The sequence below is a fragment of the Protomyctophum parallelum genome (assembly GCF_964188405.1).
Source record: "Protomyctophum parallelum genome assembly, chromosome: 6".
Classification (NCBI taxonomy): domain Eukaryota; kingdom Metazoa; phylum Chordata; class Actinopteri; order Myctophiformes; family Myctophidae; genus Protomyctophum; species Protomyctophum parallelum.
In genome coordinates, this window is record NC_139701.1 from 15,937,816 (window position 1) to 15,958,801 (window position 20,986).

Here is a 20,986-nt window from a genome sequence, read left to right on the forward strand (position 1 = left end):
GGGAACCGGTTCAGTTCTTTTTGGTTTTTAGTCCATGAGCCAGAGCTCCAAAATGGGTGGGCAAACTATACCCTATATTACATTGTTTATAGGATCAATACAAGTAAATGAATACATGATAACCCTTCCACAGTAGTACCTTTTTCATATTTTTGATTATTTTGCATATTTTCCTACATAATGCCATTTGCATATTTAAAAATGTAAAATTTGTAATATAATAAATCATTGCCTTCATGTAAGTACTCAATTGGGGAAGTGTCATGGTGATAACAATCTAATATAGGTATGGTTTTGCCCACTCAATTCATAATTAACGTTCCAATTTTGGAGCTCTGGCTCATGGACTAAAAACCAAAAAGAACTGAACCGGTTCCCACTGGGAACCAACCGGTGGAAAAGGGGCCAAGGAGTGGTCTGGAGAGAGAATGCTGTTTGGTTACTGTACCTCACAGGCATCACAGACCCCAAAAATGTGATAACAAGCTTAACCTTGCCTTGTTTAACATCAGGTCACTAACAAATAAGTCCTCCTCTGTAAATGATATAATCTGTAAAGAGAAGCTAGATATAATCTTTCTAACAGAGACATGGCTTGGCTCAGATGGAGCTGTTCTCCTAGCGCCAGCCTGTCCCGCAAACTACAGTTTCATTCACTCTGTTCGCGAGGCTAAGAAAGGAGGTGGACTGGCAATAATTTTTTCAGACACGTTAAAATTCAAGGCTCTGACCCTTGGCAGCTTTACATCCTTTGAATACCAGGCCACTATACTACATGGTCAAGCCTCTATGCCAATGATTAGCATTTATCGCCCGCCAAAATGCAGTAAAGCAATATTTCTAACAGAAATATCAGAACTTTTATCTATCTGCTCCACTAACTATGACAGAACTCTTATCTCAGGTGATCTTAATCTTCACCTGGATGATGCTACAGATGCTATGGCTATGGGTTTCTTAGAGTTATTGCACTCCTTTGAATTTATCCAACATGTTGTTGGGCCTACACATAAACATGGGCACACTCTGGACCTGGTGATTTCTAGAGGGCTGAACATCACTGTGGAAAGGACTATTGAATGGCCTGAGCTATCAGACCACTATCTGCTGTGTTTTAATATGACTGTCTCTGATCTAGAGAAAAACATCACTGAATATACCATAAAAAAGCGTTTTTTTTAGCTCTTCTGCAGCCGACGAGTTCTCTCAACACCTGGGCCCCCCCCTGCCCGATACTCCCCCAGTGAATGATATGGTTCAAATTTTTAATCTTAAACTAGAGTCAGCTCTTGATATAGTGGCTCCTTTGAAAACAAAAAAGAAACATAAAACCAGAGTAACACCCTGGATAAATGAGCATTCACGCTCACTGAAGTAAGAATGTCGTAGAGCTGAGCGAGCTTGGAGAAAAAACAAACTCACCATCCACCTAGAGATTCTTAAAAAGTCAACAGTCGCCTATAACAAAGCCTTGCGTCTAGCAAGGCAGGCATATTTCTCTGGCATTATTAATGAGAACAAGAAAAATGCCAGAGTCCTATTCTCTACCATTGAACAACTTTTAACCCCAGTCCTACAAGCAGTCATTCCCGGCCTCTAAAGCTAAGTGTAATGAGTTTGCATGCTTTTTTGACAACAACATTTTTAACATTAGAGCTGATATTATGAATGGTGCTGCTGCTAGCGCAAACCTTCAAACAGCAGTAAAGACAGTAAAGAACCTGGGGGTTATTATTGATTCTGAATTGAATTTTAATTCACACATTAATCATGTTACCAAGATTGCCTTTTTTCACCTTAGAAATATTGCACGAATCAGAGCCTATGTGTCCTTGGACGATGCAAAAACGCTAATCCACGCCTTTCATTTTTAAAGCTCAGCTCAAGACCCACTTCTACAACATTGCTTTTAATTGATCTTTTATTTTATTTTTATTTTTTGTTATTCATGTCCTCACTGTATTGCATTACTGCTTGTTTTTTGTCGTTGCCTTGCTTTTCTTTTATTCTCCATTGTTCTGTAAAGCACTTTGAGCTGCATTTCATGTCATGAAATATGCTATACAAATAAAGTTTTATTATTATTTATTATTATTATTATAAGAAAAAGGAAGATTCCAAAAAGCAGCATGAGGCTGACGAGAGGCTTAATTGAAACACTGTAATGACATCATTAGCATGCATTAGCGGGGCTAATTCGTCTAGGATCAGCACTCACCAGCCAAACCAAACGCTGCTACATGTTTGGCTGCCTGCCGGTAAGTTGGTCTCCTCTCCCGACGGCAAGCTACACTTTGGCAGACGACCAGCCAACGGTTTAATTAAGAAGGCTGTTTATTTTAATAATGCGTTTGGTAAAACCTCTGAACTATAAAGGCGGCGGCTGAATTTAGGCACTGTGTGGATGTCGCTCAAAAGAGCCCCCACACTTTCCCTAATTGTAAACCTATACTTTCTTACTAATTCCCGACAGTTTTCTGAAAAACCCATGTTTCTGTGTCAGTCCGTTCTCAAACATTTTCATGTCAAGGACCCCCAAAAATATTAGTAATTGGCCACCGACCCCCATCTGAAAATATGGACCCCCCCAGCCCCCCCCCCCCCCCCCCCCCAGAAGCAAAACCCAAACTTTTGTCGTGAAAGAATATACAGCATATTCCAAGAATTGCACACATTTTCACGACTTTAAAAAAAATAGCAGATCTACAAGCTCTTGGTCTATGAGCTTGTAGATCTGCTATTATTAAATGGCTAAAGTATACCATAATGCTTAAAACACCAAAAGGGGTTCCCGTCCTGAACAGGTTAAACGCAAAACAACTATATAGAATGTATCTATTCTATTTCTCATATCATACTATAATTAGCCATTTTTCCAATAAGATTAATAATGAATTTATTAGTGAATAAAAACCTGCATATTTGTCCGTGGTCTATCTCCGACCGAGCCACACTATTAGCACACATCTCTCTCCATGCCAAAAGAAATCTGCACGCTCCCAGAATCCAGCTAGGCTACATTTTATTGACGCAACTGTCATATTTACTGTACAGATATTGTTTTTACATCACCACACGTTGCGGTGATCTGCTCCACAGTACAGCACCTCAGGCCCCTCCCCCTTTGCACAGACAGGCGATTGACGATTCAAACCACACACGGGTAAAAACAGCTTAGGCACCATTGTGGCAGACAGGCAGCTGTTACACACGGTGCATAGCCTACTAAGGTTATTTAACCACTTTTTGCAATGCAATGTTTGAACGTCACTTCATATTATAACTTCAAACCAAACGCGGGTGACACGCCTGGTCACTGACGACGCGCGTCGCGCAGTTACAGATCTCATCTTTCCTGCACCTAATGTGAAACAACAGCACGGCCACGATCACAACGGAATGATTATCTATCGGGGTGGCTCTGTTGGATCAGAACATATCAATAATTTAAGCCACCACTCGACGGAAGGGAAATACACATCCCGTAAAATACAATGATAAAATACATACAGACAAATGCAATGACTAACGTTTGGCTGCCCTGTCAACACCACTTGAGTACTCAGGAACGAAACATTCCTAAATCACAAAAAACGTCTCATTCTTATCCTGATTAGATAAAGCACAAAAAACTGCAACTTGATATGAAGCCCAAAAAGCCAACCTCCGACTTTAACACAGTAGATTATATGCATCTATATGGGCAGCAGACGGTCAGCTGAGCGGTTAGGGACCGTCTACAAAGTGCAACACCGAAAGTGAAAATATTCAATAGCTTTATTTCTATGCAGAATATTACCAACAAATATACATCACACATCAATGGTGTACTTATGATTGCACTACAGCATCTATTAGCACATTTAGTACAGGAAGTGCCTTCAAAATAAAGGCTATAGAGTGCCAGAGTTGTCTGATCGCTTTTACTTTGAAAGCCATGAAACAGGAAACACTTGCCTAAAAAAGTAGACTTTACAAAGGGACCTCACATCCCCGATCATCTTAATATATTGTTTTACGCTCCAAAAAGCGTTCATATTTTGCGGGAGAGACGGATGAGGAGCAGAAATGAATCGCCAGCATATCGATCCATTCATCACCACGGAGAGCGCCCTGGATTAGGAGATACGAGTCATTCTTTCCGCCGCGCTAACATGGGAGTCAATGACAAGCTAATAGTTGCACTGAGCGTTAGCATACGGCAAGCGAAAAGCGAAATGCCAAAAAAAAAAAAAAGGAAAAATTCTGAATATTCTTATCTCGCCCCGCGTCGCTGGGACGTCGCTAGGACGTCCTCACATGTCAATAGTACTAATATTTCGGGATCCTTATGACGTTCTCAGACGTCCTATGTATAGAATCTGTTAATGAATACATTTTTCCCATTGACTTGCATAGGAAAATCTACAACTATAACATTATGTCCTACAGTCCCCAACTTCCCAAGATCATCTGTAAATTATTCCCTGCCTATCAGTAATTTGATCTATTACATCGCATTACCCACACTGAATATCATTTGCTGTTCATATATTCAGAACGGGTAAGGACTAGTTCTATTAAACTTCTGGGGACATCTGGTCCTCGTAAGTATAGTAATACAAACACACACAGAGAAACAAACGCACCAAGTAGGAAGCCCGTGTCAAATGTTGAACAGGAACGGTGAGGTCATGAATGATGACCTCACTGTGACAGCAGCATGTCAGCTATGTCAGTGGTGCACAACTTTTTTCATGTCATGGACCCCCAGAATTATCGATATTTGGCCGCGGACCCCCATCTCAAAATATGTTGTTCCAGGGACTCCAGAGAATATATATTGAAAGATTTGCGCCACATTTTCACAAGAGCGAGACCGGCTTGTAGACCGGCTATTTTCAAACTGCTGAAATGCATATAGGGCTGAAGTGGTTGATGTATGTCTTGTAAATAATAAAAGTAACTACCGGTAGTAACAAAAGTTTTCAAATGCATGTAGTGGAATAAAAGTACAATTTGCCTCTGAGTTGTAGTGGAGTAGAAGTAAATTTGTAATACTCAAGTCCTCAAAATTGTACTTAGCCCAGAACTAACCACGCCTAAATATACGTTTCCTCGTCACAACACTGGCCACACTGGCACAATACGACGGGCGTTGTTCATGCCGTCGGCAGTTCGACTTTCACAGCACGCTGCCAAGTCGTCTCACGATGTCAGGAATCTCTGCTGTCACTGCTGCTGTCGTGCAGCAGGTAGACAAATGAGCAGGGCGGGCGGCGGTGGCATTGTGTCCATCTCGCCAGCCACGTACCCAGCATGCCATTCCGTTTAGGAGGGCAGAGCCAGCCTGACTCAACAACGCTGCTGCGCTGAGACAGCAGCCAGTGATTACGGTAAATAGAGTAGTGCTGTACGGCACTCCAGTCCAATTTGGAGTCCAATTTTGACAACGCGTCACGAATGTGACACGTTGTGAGCTTGTATAAGTTTGTAATACATTAATCGCCTAATGACAATTATCTGAGATAATCGCAATTTCCATGTTGAAACATTTTCAAACATAAAAAAAGAAATAGCAGAAATAATTGATCTACAGGGTCCTACTAATTGCCCCAACGTGACATGTAGTAGCTTTTAGATCCGCTATTTCAGCTATTTTTGAATTTTAAATTAAAAATCATTAAATGTGTCAGTAATTTATTGTATGTATTGATTATTATTTGTCATATGTGCCCTGTGCAATTTGTGATTACGAAGCCTAAAAGGCAAACAGAAATACAAATTCTAACGTTCCATATTGTGTAACGTTCAATGCGAAAAACACAATGAAATCGTCAAATCGTCAAATATTTGTGCGACAATTTATTGTGAACTTAAATTTGTAATTGTGACAGCCCTAGTAGTGATGTGTTGTGAGCTTGTAGATCTTCTATTTACTGAGCACAACACTGGCACACAACCAACTAATCAAGTATAAATCAATGTCTTCTGATCTAAAAGCACAGACAGTAAGCCTCCCCTCTGAGCCCCATCAGACAACAGGAGGGGCTGCTGTCCTATTATTGAGTAGAGTTTTGCTGCACAAGCAACACAAGCAGGCCAGTGGATTCCTTCCTTCCTTGCCAAGCCAGCAGCATCGCTGGCCAGAACCCCCGCAGGGCTTACAAAACGTGATTAGGTGGAGAGATTTGGCATCCCCAAGTTCACTCAAGAGTCGGGTCAGTCACGTGAGTGCAGAAGGGTCTTTCCAGCCAACACTATAGGGATTATTTCCGGTGACAATGCAAGGCGATGCTTCCTGTCAAAAGCCAAGGTCGCGGATGCGATAGCCTACCAGTGCTGGGTTATCAACGTGAGGTACACAAGGGGGTTCCAGAGGTCCGCAGCTAAACACGATTGATAGTCAGGAAACAAATGGACCCTGCGGGATTGTAACTCAGAGTGTACAAAGCGTCCATTTGGTTCCATGTGTACACTCTCAAGAGTTATGGTGGTACTTGAAAAGTTGAAATCACGACTCTTCCCTGAAAATGTTTATTTCCAGACGTTTACTTGTAATGGAGTATTTCTGCATTGCTACCTTTACTTTTGAGTACTCTTTTCCACCACTGGTCACAAGAAGCACACAGAAATAATAATGTACGACCCGCACCACCATGTCTGTGTGGTGAATTTTTTTGGCATTTAGCAGACGCTCATAATCCAGAGCGATTTACAGTAAGCAAGAACAAATAAAGATGGCAATACATCAAATACATAAAAAATAGTCTTCAAGAATCATAACATAAGCTAAGAAACTAACAGTGGAATATATATATATAATGAAATTATGCGTACACACTATAGAGCGCCATAAAAAGCTATCCAAGTTACATAAATTGAGCCTATGCATACGACTATAAGGTCGTCGAGGCTAGGGCAAGTGCTACGGGTTAAATTGAGTCTGAAGAGGTGAGTTTTCAGACTACGGCGGAAGATTGGGAGTGAGAAGACACAGTCATCTGGATAACAGATAACGCACACAGCGCTTTTAGTATGTGCATCGACTGCAGCATGTAAATCTGTAACTAGCATACAGAGGAGGGTGGAGGAACTCAGCTTGCGGGGGGGGGGGGGGGGTGTGTTCCTTAGTATGTGACACTCCCCCTTATCCCCTGCACAGCTGATTCTAATCAGGGGTTTCCCAGCACAGCAGGGGTCCTCTGACTGTCGTGACTGATGGTGGAAAAAAGTACTCAAATGTGTTACTTAAGTAAAAGTATAAATACTGCAATGTAGAAATACTCCGTTACAAGTAAAAGTCCGGAATTACAGTATCATTTGAGTAAAAGTACCAAAAGTAAAATAACTTGTTATGCCGGAACGTCTCATTTCAAGTTTTCAAATGTCATAAAAAATCATTTGAAAATAGCAGATCTACAAGCTTTGTGATCTTGTAGACCTGCTATTTTCAAATGGCCAAAATGTATATAGCACTGACGTGGGTAGTGTGCGTTTTGTAATAATACTAATCAAAATCTACAAAGTAACTACAGTAGTAACTAAAGTTTTACAACAAATGCAGTTGGTACAATATAATTGCCCCCTGAGATGTAGTGGAGTAGAAGTACTGGAAATTGGAAATACTCTTCTTAAGTACAGTACTTAAAAATGCACGTAGTTATTTTCCACCACTGGTCGTGACTCGTGACTGAGGGAAAGGAAAGGCTAGCAGCCTGGCAACACGTCCAAACTGCCAGCCTGGACATGGAGATGGTCAACTTTACCTAAGTACACACAGTTCACCAGTGTGCATTTGCATTGCAAAACAACGCTAAAGCCAGAATGACCCGTCTCTTAGCTATGGGGGAAGAAAAACGGACTCCACCATGACGTTATCTTGTCCAGTGCTTTGCCTTTGACAGACGTGTGGAGCAGACAAATCCCTCAACTTTTCTTTGGAAGCACACATACTTTTTCCTGGGGCAAAGATCGCAACGACCTGTCAGGATTATCCCACCAGGATTGGCGGTCAAGCGTGACTTTGTTTTATGTTTCGTACGGGCTTCGCCCTCCGTCGTTCTCTTATACCCTCCCCCTGGTATCTCTCTCTGTTCAACGGGTCCCGAACAACTGTGAAATACATTTCCACAACACTTACAGCCAACAACTAGACAAGACAGATTCTACACATTCCACACCGTCAGCCATGTGTGTCTCGTCTATAACTCGAGCTCTAATAATCCGTCTGGCCAGGGAGGACTTTGTGGGAAGAATCAAGCCAAGCGAGTATTAATGGGATTAGGTGTTCAGGTGCAGAGCTCAGAAGAGGGCTTGATGTGTCATGAGAACACATTGAGCACCGAAGTCTGACGTCAATATCGGTTGAGGGCGCTAAGTCCACTGGTTCATGTACTTTTTCTATTTGCATTGTAATTCCCATAGGGGGATTTTTAGATCGCCTCATATAAGAACTGCATTTTACTCATATGGATATGAAGAATCAACTGACAATGGCCCGGTTTCCCAAAGGACACATCTTACACCATGGTGTAAGAAGTGGTGTTGTACATGCTCAGTTGCTCCTCTAGGCCACACACAGAAGCCTGTAAACATAGACATTCCGTGTATAGATGTGCCACACAATGGTAGGCCTCAGGCCTGAGGCCTGGTATGGTAGGCCTCAGGTCTACCTACCATTCTGAAATTTAATTTAATAATATTTGGACTGCTGGACAGCTGACAGTAGACTCTCTTTACTCTTTACTAAAAAAAAAATATATATATATATATATATATATATATATATATACATAAAAATAATTAAATAAAATGTCAGAATGGTAGACCTGAGGCCTACCATACCATTACAGGGGGTCCCCAGCAAAATGTAGTTATGATGTAGTCCGATGCACGGACGGCCAGCTGGAGGGTGAGAAATTGCTCTGACATTTACAACACATGCCTTCAGTGAACATAAACACTGCACATAGTTGGAAAATGTTAGTTCTCTGGGGGTAAAGGCAATAATCCAAACTTGATTATTTTTCCTTTGAGAGGTGGTGGGTAAAGGTAGCCTAAGAAGTGATATTTTTGGATTATTATTATTTCGTGTTAAAATGTTAAAGCACTATATCCTTGCTATAGACAATGATAATAGTACTTTAACCCATTTAGACCTGAGGCCCATTCTAAAACAAATGTCTTCTAACAGTTTTCTGAAAAACCCTCTGTTTCTATGTCAGTGGTCCTCAAGGACCCCCAGAATTATCTGTATTTGGCCGTTTCTCAGGAAAGAGAACCCGTTTTTCAGCTTTAATTGCACTTGTTTAATCTGTATTCTGTACACGTTCTCTCTGCCGATTGGATAAAATCGGTATCCTGACGTGAAAATGCATTTTCTTTTTTACTAAATAGCAGGAGACATGGAGACTCCCGTTACTGAACAAGCACTCTATAGCAATGACTTCTATCACAATATAGAGCCATTTAACACTTATTTTACCCTACCTTTAAATACAATTTAAGTGTGAAAATAACGTTCAAGGGCACGAGGACATTCATTCTTCATGATGTGAATTTCATAAAACATTTAAAGCAAACAGTGAAGACATGACAGACGTTGTGCTCTGATGATTCAAGCCTCAGTAGGTCATCTGACTGAGCTAAACCTCACCCCCCCCTTAGCTAATTCTAGCGACCAGACTGCTGGACTCTTGAGAGCTTAAAGTGAAACCAAATGGACGCTTACATTTTACACTCTCGTGTAAAAGTGTCTGCTAGGGCATTAAGCAACTAGTCGACTATTCAACTAATCAACTAGTAAATCCACTAGTTGACCTCGTTGGTACTAGTTGACTAGTTGATGGTGAGGGTATTTTCCCCCGTTTTTTTAGGCCTCAAGATCAGCTAGATTATAGTTATAGTCACCAATGAACACAGTTTTACATAATAAGTAGGCCTATAAACAACTAGTCGACTAGTAAACTAGGCAACTAGTAAAAATCACTAGAAGTGAAAGCCCTAGTATCTGCAGTGTACCTGCAGGGCGTTCTCTCTGCAGGGTGTTCTCTCTAGAAGTATCTGCAGTGTACCTGCAGGGTGTTCTCTCTGCAGGGTGTTCTCTCTAGAAGTATCTGCAGTGTACCTGCAGGGTGTTCTCTCTGCAGGGTGTTCTCTCTAGAAGTATCTGCAGTGTACCTGCAGGGTGTTCTCTCTGCAGGGCGTTCTCTCTAGAAGTATCTGCAGTGTACCTGCAGGGCGTTTCCCTCTGCAGGGTGTTCTCTCTAGAAGTATCTGCAGTGTACCTGCAGGGCGTTCTCTCTAGAAGTATCTGCAGTGTACCTGCAGGGCATTCTCCCTGCAGGGTGTTCTCTCTAGAAGTATCTGCAGTGTACCTGCAGGGCGTTTCCCTCTGCAGGGTGTTCTCTCTAGAAGTATCTGCAGTGTACCTGCAGGGCGTTCTCTCTAGAAGTATCTGCAGTGTACCTGCAGGGCGTTTCCCTCTGCAGGGTGTTCTCTCTAGAAGTATCTGCAGTGTACCTGCAGGGCGTTCTCTCTAGAATTATCTGCAGTGTACCTGCAGGGCGTTCTCTCTAGAAGTATCTGCAGTGTACCTGCAGGGCGTTTCCCTCTGCAGGGTGTTCTCTCTAGAAGTATCTGCAGTGTACCTGCAGGGCGTTCTCTCTGCAGGGTGTTCTCTCTAGAAGTATCTGCAGTGTACCTGCAGGGCGTTCTCTCTGCAGGGTGTTCTCTCTAGAAGTATCTGCAGTGTACCTGCAGGGCGTTCTCTCTATAAGTATCTGCAGTGTACCTGCAGGGCGTTCTCTCTAGAAGTATCTGCAGTGTACCTGCAGGGCGTTCTCTCTGCAGGGTGTTCTCTCTAGAAGTATCTGCAGTGTACCTGCAGGGTGTTCTCTCTAGAAGTATCTGCAGTGTACCTGCAGGGTGTTCTCTCTGCAGGGTGTTCTCTCTGCAGGGTGTTCTCTCTAGAAGTATCTGCAGTGTACCTGCAGGGTGTTCTCTCTGCAGGGTGTTCTCTCTATAAGTATCTGCAGTGTACCTGCAGGGCGTTCTCTCTAGAAGTATCTGCAGTGTACCTGCAGGGTGTTCTCTCTAGAAGTATCTGCAGTGTACCTGCAGGGCGTTCTCTCTGCAGGGTGTTCTCTCTAGAAGTATCTGCAGTGTACCTGCAGGGCGTTCTCTCTGCAGGGTGTTCTCTCTAGAAGTATCTGCAGTGTACCTGCAGGGCGTTCTCTCTGCAGGGTGTTCTCTCTAGAAGTATCTGCAGTGTACCTGCAGGGTGTTCTCCCTGCAGGGTGTTCTCTCTAGAAGTATCTGCAGTGTACCTGCAGGGTGTTCTCTCTGCAGGGTGTTCTCTCTAGAAGTATCTGCAGTGTACCTGCAGGGTGTTCTCTCTGCAGGGCGTTCTCTCTATAAGTATCTGCAGTGTACCTGCAGGGTGTTCTCTCTGCAGGGCGTTCTCTCTATAAGTATCTGCAGTGTACCTGCAGGGTGTTCTCTCTGCAGGGCGTTCTCTCTAGAAGTATCTGCAGTGTACCTGCAGGGCGTTTCCCTCTGCAGGGTGTTCTCTCTAGAAGTATCTGCAGTGTACCTGCAGGGCGTTCTCTCTAGAAGTATCTGCAGTGTACCTGCAGGGCATTCTCCCTGCAGGGTGTTCTCTCTAGAAGTATCTGCAGTGTACCTGCAGGGCGTTTCCCTCTGCAGGGTGTTCTCTCTAGAAGTATCTGCAGTGTACCTGCAGGGCGTTCTCTCTAGAAGTATCTGCAGTGTACCTGCAGGGCGTTTCCCTCTGCAGGGTGTTCTCTCTAGAAGTATCTGCAGTGTACCTGCAGGGCGTTCTCTCTGCAGGGTGTTCTCTCTAGAAGTATCTGCAGTGTACCTGCAGGGCGTTCTCTCTGCAGGGTGTTCTCTCTAGAAGTATCTGCAGTGTACCTGCAGGGCGTTCTCTCTGCAGGGTGTTCTCTCTAGAAGTATCTGCAGTGTACCTGCAGGGCGTTCTCTCTGCAGGGTGTTCTCTCTAGAAGTATCTGCAGTGTACCTGCAGGGTGTTCTCTCTGCAGGGTGTTCTCTCTGCAGGGTGTTCTCTCTAGAAGTATCTGCAGTGTACCTGCAGGGTGTTCTCCCTGCAGGGTGTTCTCTCTATAAGTATCTGCAGTGTACCTGCATGGTGTTCTCTCTGCAGGGTGTTCTCTCTAGAAGTATCTGCAGTGTACCTGCAGGGTGTTCTCTCTAGAAGTATCTGCAGTGTACCTGCATGGTGTTCTCTCTGCAGGGTGTTCTCTCTAGAAGTATCTGCAGTGTACCTGCAGGGTGTTCTCTCTGCAGGGCGTTCTCTCTATAAGTATCTGCAGTGTACCTGCAGGGTGTTCTCTCTAGAAGTATCTGCAGTGTACCTGCAGGGCGTTCTCTCTGCAGGGCGTTCTCTCTAGAAGTATCTGCAGTGTACCTGCAGGGCGTTTCCCTCTGCAGGGTGTTCTCTCTAGAAGTATCTGCAGTGTACCTGCAGGGCGTTCTCTCTAGAAGTATCTGCAGTGTACCTGCAGGGCATTCTCCCTGCAGGGTGTTCTCTCTAGAAGTATCTGCAGTGTACCTGCAGGGCGTTTCCCTCTGCAGGGTGTTCTCTCTAGAAGTATCTGCAGTGTACCTGCAGGGCGTTCTCTCTAGAAGTATCTGCAGTGTACCTGCAGGGCGTTTCCCTCTGCAGGGTGTTCTCTCTAGAAGTATCTGCAGTGTACCTGCAGGGCGTTCTCTCTAGAATTATCTGCAGTGTACCTGCAGGGCGTTCTCTCTAGAAGTATCTGCAGTGTACCTGCAGGGCGTTTCCCTCTGCAGGGTGTTCTCTCTAGAAGTATCTGCAGTGTACCTGCAGGGCGTTCTCTCTGCAGGGTGTTCTCTCTAGAAGTATCTGCAGTGTACCTGCAGGGCGTTCTCTCTATAAGTATCTGCAGTGTACCTGCAGGGTGTTCTCTCTAGAAGTATCTGCAGTGTACCTGCAGGGTGTTCTCTCTAGAAGTATCTGCAGTGTACCTGCAGGGCGTTCTCTCTGCAGGGTGTTCTCTCTAGAAGTATCTGCAGTGTACCTGCAGGGCGTTCTCTCTGCAGGGTGTTCTCTCTAGAAGTATCTGCAGTGTACCTGCAGGGCGTTCTCTCTGCAGGGTGTTCTCTCTAGAAGTATCTGCAGTGTACCTGCAGGGCGTTCTCTCTGCAGGGTGCAGGGTGTTCTCTCTTACCTTTCTTGTACTTGTGGATGGGTAGCTTCTTCAGCTGGTCCTTACGCAGGCGACTTCTTCTGGCCCGGTGGCGGTCCTGGACAAACTTGGTGATCTGAGGAAGTCAAGGAAGGAACAGTCCATGAACTATATTCCTTCATAAAAAGGTTCTGGGTACTTGTTTTTTGATATATTTTTTATATATAACTGTGGAACATTTTGAAACACCTAACAAGATTAAAGGATACCGTCCACCGCACAGCTTCAAAGAATACATCTCGATGTCGTGACAGATAATTTTTTTTAAAAGAAATCACACTTTTCATTTTCATGCATCCCCATAATGTCCCAGTTTCATTCTGCGCCGTGAGAACGCCCGCGGGAGGGGAAATGAGCAGAGGCCTTATAGATATTATGTTTATTCTTAGAGCACTGTGTTTGCTCTCGGTGCACACGAGGGTCAGAGAATTAATGAATGAATGCCTCGTGTAAAGCACTGGTTCCCAAACTCACTGGGTCGGGGACCCACGTCACCACGTGCGCGTCACGGACACATTTTTATGGGTCCCTTTATCTTTTTGGTTTTACTACATTACATTTTGGTTTTAATTATTAGTATTTCAAAACATAAAAAAAAAAAACATTCCCTAAAAAATGACTAAAACAAAACTTAAATGTTTTTTTTTCTCCCCAGTAACTTTATGAAAAAAAAAAAAAAAGAACAGGGAATGTCACCAATAACAATAACGATGTAAAACTAACCTTGTACATCTCCCTGAATAAAGAAGTCGTGAAAATAGCAGATTTACAAGCTTGTAAAACTGCTATTTTCACTAGTTTGGGGTCCCGTGAGAATGTCTCATTTCTGTTTTGGGTCACGGGTAAAAAAACTAAAGGTTTGGAAAACAATGGTGTATATAAAGCACTTTGATTGCCTTGAAGTGAAAGAAGCGAAGAATTGAGGAACTTTACCATGAACACGACGATGAGGATGAGGCAGATTCCCACGATGATGAGGAAGGGTATCAGGTAGTATTCCAGAGGCAGGTTGAAGTCTGGCATGAGGACCACATGGCCCCTGTCGAGCAGAACATACACACACACATTAGTTTTCGTCATAGTCTCTTGAAACATTTTCATTTAGTTTTAGTATCATTTTAGACACCTGGAATGTTTTAGTGTTTATTCTAGTTTTAGTCGACTAAATGTCATAAGATTTTTGTCGAAATGTTCCATTTCAAGTTTTCTCAAATGTATAAAAAAATTATTTTGAAAACAGCTGATCTACAAGCTCACAACAATGCGTCGCAAGCTTGTAGATCGGCTATTTTCAAAAGGCCAAACATTTTTTATAGGGCTGAAGTGGTTTCAAATAAATGCAGTGGAGTAACAGTTAAGGTTCTGAGATGTAGTGGAGTAGAAGTAAAAGTATTGGAAATTGGAAATACTCAAGTAAAGTACAGTACTTAAGTAAATTAACTTAGTTATGTCCCCCCACTGCTTTCAGTTAAACAAAAGCAACTGTACCTTTATTAGCTGTTGGATGACACACTCACATTTACAGTAACCTACTCAGTCAGAGGCCATCATTATGATGGTACCCTTTACATCTGGCCTCATTAACGTAAGCCCTTCACAATAAGGGCTCTCATATTCATGTTAACTGCAGAGTTCTACCAGCACCTTAAAAAACCCATAAAGGGACACTTTATGTCCACATACGTGCCTTTTGAAGTCATTGATGTTAAACAGTGCTCTGTGACTCATCATCCTAGTCATATAAAAGCCCCTTCCATCTGCTTAGTGCCACTTCACACTGTGGCCTACTGGGTGACGATGGAGAGGGCGGCTCAAAATACAGAGTGCTACTGACGTAGCAGTACCATACCGTGCAAATACTGCTTTAGGCAGTCATTCCCACTGCGATGACTTTCGCTAAAATAACGTCAAAACGGTCTAGGCAAAATCGGGATGGACATTGATTGATTGATTGAACATTTTATTCAGTTTGTAGAACGGGTAAGGTCAAAAGAAAGTACAGGTCAATACAAAAAAACTGCTACTGCAAGGATATATCCAGGAAAAGCACTAAGACCTGCATCGAACCAAAATATCTGGCATCAGTCGGGTTCTCTTTGGCCAATTTTCCACCGAAAATCGAACCGGTTCCGTTCTGTCCCTAAAGCTGGATTAATGCTCTTTTTTTTTTTTTTTTTTTTTTTTTAAAGATATTTTTTTGCGGCTTACGCCTTTTATTGATTTTTGAAGGGACAGACAGTAGGCTGACAGGAAACGGGAGAGAGATGGGGGGATGACATGCAGTAAAGGCCGTGTCGGGTCCGGGAGTCGAACCCGCGGCACACTGCGACTGGATTACCAGTCCGGTGCCCAGACCGTTACGCTACGGCCTGGGCCAAGGATTAATGCTCTTTAATTAAATCCCTGGAGCTACATATTTTCAGATGGGGGGGGGGTCCGCAGCCAAATACAGATAATTCTGGGGGTCCTTTACATGAAAAAGGTTGAGCACCACTGACATAGAAACAGGTTTTTCAGAAAACTGTTAGATGACATTTTTTTTAGAATCTGCTTCAGGGTAGGTACCCTCACAAAGAACATCCTGGTCTCTACACTGCCTCCCCCTGGCCAGCCAGGGCGCCTGATAGAGGGGAAACGAGCTGGTTGGAATAACGTGTTCCTTCCACGCGCTACGACCAACCAGGGAAACTCCCACATGTCAGGTGCAAAGGAGCAACTTGGACACTCATGCATGAAGGAAGCATGAGTTCAAGTCTGTTGGTCTCCCCAGGTTGGCGGAGGGTGTGTAGAGCCCAGGATCACATTAGATAATTGACACAGGGGTGAAAAATGAGTTACAAAATCGTGGGATAAAAATTATATATATATTTAAAAAAAAAGAATCGGCTTCAGCCTTCAGGTCTAATGGAGTTAATACTGAGAGACAAGGACAGTGAGCATAGACTTACCCCTTGTCATAGGTGTAGTCATCCTTCAGAGTGTTGGCCGTCACCTCGCTCACAAACACAGACGGAATGTCTATCTGCTTCATCACATCCACTGAAAGGGTGACAACAAAGAGCAGATGCCTAGTTAGTAGGGCTGACTTCGATTAGTCGAATAGTCGACTAATCGATCGGAACGGGTCTCAGTCGACTGACCACCTCTTAGTCGATGTTCATCAAAAAAAATAAAAAATAAAATACAATATTTACAAAAATATACAAAAATATTGTATTATTCCACTAGGTCTGTGGGGGACATAAACACATTTGAACATTCTGACTGTTCAAATCTCCAATGTGTATGTGGAGTGTGTCTGCCTGTGTGGCAATGTGCCACTGCCTGTGACTTGAATCGCACAGTGCGCTGGCCTGATAGTCCCCAGAATCTCAATCTCACCTGCTGTGCTCAATCTGGCTAATGACAAGCCTCTCAGTCGATGTTCACCATTTTTTTCTTTTTTTTGGGGGGGGGGGGGGTGGGGGGGGTTGCTCAGTCGACTATTAGTCGACTAACAGCAAATTTATTCATCTATCAGTTGACTATACAAATCCTTAGTCGGGGACAGCCCTACTAGTTAGGAACAGTGCATTGCATCAACGAAGCTCTTAGAAGGAAGTGAAGTGGGCTGCGCCATGACACTTTCATGGACACTTTCATGGGAGCCAAATTCACACCGGTAGTGCAATGAATACATGGCAGTGAATGGAGCCGGCTGGACCAGCTCATAACAAATATTATACATGAACGATTGCGAGCTTTGTCATATAATTGGTTCAGGAATATGAAAGAAGACATAAGTGATATCACACGTTTTTTCCGAGTGGTTGTTTTTCGACTTAATAACTATTTATTTTTATTTAGGTATTTATAGAAGAGCACATAGTAAGTTTTCTGCCTGGGCTGCTCTCTGCTCTTTGAAAAAATAAATCACATTAAGTAGTATGCACATAAAAAAATAAGACAGCCTAAAATAACGTGTTATATATATTATTTTATTTTCCAGAAGCGATCACTTTACAAAAGGTCTCAGTCATTCATAAATAATGTTTGTTCATGAGCTGGTCACTGAGCTCTCATTGGCTCCAGTGCATTCTGCCGAACTTCCAGATGTAGTTTGGCTCCCGTGAAAGTGTCCATGAAAGTGTCATGGCGCAGCCCAGTCACGTGACCACTTCACTTCCTTCTAAGAGCTTTCTTGCATTGCATCAGGATGTGCATTTTAAACCTCTGGTTCCCAAACGTTTTAGGTCCCAAACTAGTGAAAATAGCAGATCTACAAGTTCACAAGGCGTCGCTTCGCACTGCGTTGTGAGCTTGTAGATCTGCTATTTTCACTAGTTTTACTAACTACTACTACTACTATTTTCACTAACATTTGTTTTCTAATTTATGAAATTTCTTTAATTCATTTTATTTATGTATTCATTCATTGGATTCATTTGAAAAATCATTGAATTTGTTTTGTAGGCCAAACTCTTGAAAATGTTTTGAAATTTTATTTTACCCGTGAGTCGTGACACATAAAAATGTGTCCCAGACCCACGTTTGAAACGTCACAATCCTGATATGAGAAAACAATATATATGTCCCAACTTCCTACAAACATGTAGCAGAGAGTGTGTGTGACCCCCCCCACAGGGTGGGGGGGGTCTCATTGGTATTATCACAAGACAAGTTATGGTCTGGGATAATATCAATTTCAATATTGAGGAACAGAATTTGTTCAAAGTAAGATATTGTGATATTAGAATGTGATATTAGATACTTTGTGGGTAGGGCATAATATGATGATCAGAGACTAGCCTAGTCTCATACAGACTGTTGGAAAACATGCTTCTGCCCTACAGACTGTTGGCACACATGCTTCTGTCATACACACTGTTGGGACACATGCTTCTGTCATACACACTGTTGGGACACATGCTTCTGTCATACACACTGTTGGGACACATGCTTCTGTCATACACACTGTTGGGACACATGCTTCTGTCATACACACTGTTGGGACACATGCTTCTACCATACAGACTGTTGGCACACATGCTTCTGTCATACACACTGTTGGGACACATGCTTCTGTCATACACACTGTTGGGACACATGCTTCTGTCATACACACTGTTGGGACACATGCTTCTGTCATACACACTGTTGGGACACATGCTTCTGTCATACACACTGTTGGGACACATGCTTCTGTCATACACACTGTTGGAACACATGCTTCTACCATACAGACTGTTGGCACACATGCTTCTGTCATACACACTGTTGGGACACATGCTTCTGTCATACACACTGTTGGGACACATGCTTCTGTCATACACACTGTTGGGACACATGCTTCTGTCATACACACTGTTGGGACACATGCTTCTGTCATACACACTGTTGGGACACATGCTTCTGTCATACACACTGTTGGGACACATGCTTCTACCATACAGACTGTTGGGACACATGCTTCTGTCATACACACTGTTGGGACACATGCTTCTGTCATACACACTGTTGGGACACATGCTTCCGCCATACAGACTGTTGGAACACATGCTTCTACCATACAGACTGTTGGCACACATGCTTCTGTCATACACACTGTTGGCACACATGCTTCCGCCATACACACTGTTGGCAGACATGCTTCCGCCATACAGACTGTGCGGCGGAAGTGCTGAAAGCGATCGTCTTTGCAATCGTGTCAATTTGACCCACAGTAAATTAAATGAATAGTCGAAGCACAAGCACACAGCTTGCTGCTTATCAGACATGGGCATTCAAACATATGTTTTAAAGATATCTTAAGATATACTTTCGTGAACGGAAATGACATATGGATGATAGGTCCCTTTCTCGGCTTTTGGGAGGTGTAGTTCCAGAACTGAGATAATTTGGAATAGTTACGTCTGGCTACGCAAAACACTACTGCTAGCCCAACAGAGAGCAAAGAGAGCTGAGAGAATCCTTGGATTGGACGGGCGTGTACGTTTATGAAAAGCACAAACAAGGAGAAAGAGCCTTTTAGATAATTCATGACCGTCTACCGCACCCACGACGAGGGCCTCGCATGACCCCGGCTCATCCAAACCACTGTTGACTTTGATTTAGTTTTAGTCATACAGACTATAGAGCACCGAAGTCCTGACGTAACTCGCTCATCCCGACGATTCCCCTGGTTCACGGAAGTAGTTTCTCTATGGAGAATAACATGGGGTGATCTTAATATCGTCTACTATAAGCGTTGTGGTCCAAAAATAAACAAGCTGTCTCGGCGTTATTGTCAGGGAGGTGTCTCTGTATCGTTTGCAACAGTCAGTCACTCATATATGATACAGTCTGCTTCTAGCGAAAATCTAACTAATTCAGCAGCAGTAACATTAGCGTTTTCTCTCAGTCAGTTGATTCTTCATATCCATGTGAGTGAAGCGGCCGGGATGACATGTTTATTTTTCAAACACAGTTCTTATATGAATCAATCTAAAACTCCTCCTATGGTGATTTCAATGCAACTAAACAAATACATGAACCTGGGGACTGACGCCCTCTACTGAAAGTGACGTCAGACTTCGGTGCTCTATAGTCTTTTGAATGAAACTTTCTTTTGTTTTAGTCATATTGTAGTCATCTGAAAAGTTTTAGTTGTCTCCACCAGGCCGAAGGCATGTGGGGAGAGTATGTTTTGCACTCCGTCCGTCCGCGTGTCCGTCCGTCCGTTTGTGTGTCCGTGTGTCCGTGTGTCCGTGAACAGCTAATCTCGGCCACCGTTAACCCGGTCGATGCCATATTTTGCACACACACTCCCTGGATGCCAACCATGAACCTCTGCCCCAAACTTTCCAGAACGGCCTGTTATAGCGCCACCAGGAGGCCGCTTTGTGCAAAACAAGTTTTTGCACAGTACACCTACAGATTTTGTCCAAACATCACGCAAATTGGTACACAGTCTCTCTAGAGCCATTCAACGAAACGGGTCTTTCAGATTTATCAGACTCTATCCTGATTGGTTAAGATTGGCTTCCAAAGTTCACAGGAGTGCTCAGTTTCAAACAAAATGCTGCAAATCATGAACACATCGCGTGATTTCCGTGAAATTGTGCACCCACATTCCCACTAGGCCGAGGACGAAATGCCACATGAACAATTTCAACTCAGCCTCAAGGTGGCGCTATAACTGGCCGAAAAGTGTTTTTACCTCTAACTGCACGGATCTGTGGATAACCTGGTGGAGACCTGTGCCCGGAAGGGCACTTTTTCTAGTTTTAGTCTGGTTTGCAGAAATGTATTAGTAGGAAAATTATATCATCTGTCAACAAGGAGAAATGGTGGCCTATATGAGACAATCCAGAAATATGTGATTATGCGATCACATTTACCGCAGAATCAGCCAAATGGTGCAGATCATGCAGGGGTAAAAAGAAATATCAAAAAGGCTGCATAATCACACAAACCTCCTGTGTATTTCGCAACTTCCTGCATTTTTCTCTGCATAAAATCACATAAAACCTGCATATTTCCTAACTTTTCGCATTTCTCCCGCACAATTTCACAGACGTGCATATTTCATCGCTAAATCAATTATTTTAGCCTACATAATCAAGGATTTTTGCACACGTATTTCTGGAGGGTCTATATATATACAGTATGTTGGTCTATTCATGGAGAAAGTGTATGTGTGTGTGTGTGTGTGTGTGAGTGAGTGAGTGAGTGAGTGTGTGTATCTGTGTGCTGTGTGTCTGTCTGTCTGTCTGTCTGTGAGTGAGTGAGTGAGT

At 43.2% G+C, this 20,986-nt stretch overlaps 1 protein-coding gene across 1 annotated transcript in view; it reads right to left on the reverse strand.

Annotated features, from left to right (window-relative positions):
- rnf13 (ring finger protein 13) overlaps window positions 1-20,986 on the reverse strand; it is an 89,881-nt gene that overhangs the window by 13,675 nt on the left and 55,220 nt on the right. Inside the window, exons 6-8 of the mRNA XM_083766419.1 lie at window positions 16,181-16,271; window positions 14,166-14,271; window positions 13,215-13,308 (exon numbers count right to left, since the gene is read on the reverse strand). Coding sequence (XP_083622545.1) covers window positions 13,215-13,308; window positions 14,166-14,271; window positions 16,181-16,271 — 291 coding nt within the window. The remainder of the gene's footprint in view (window positions 1-13,214; window positions 13,309-14,165; window positions 14,272-16,180; window positions 16,272-20,986) is intronic.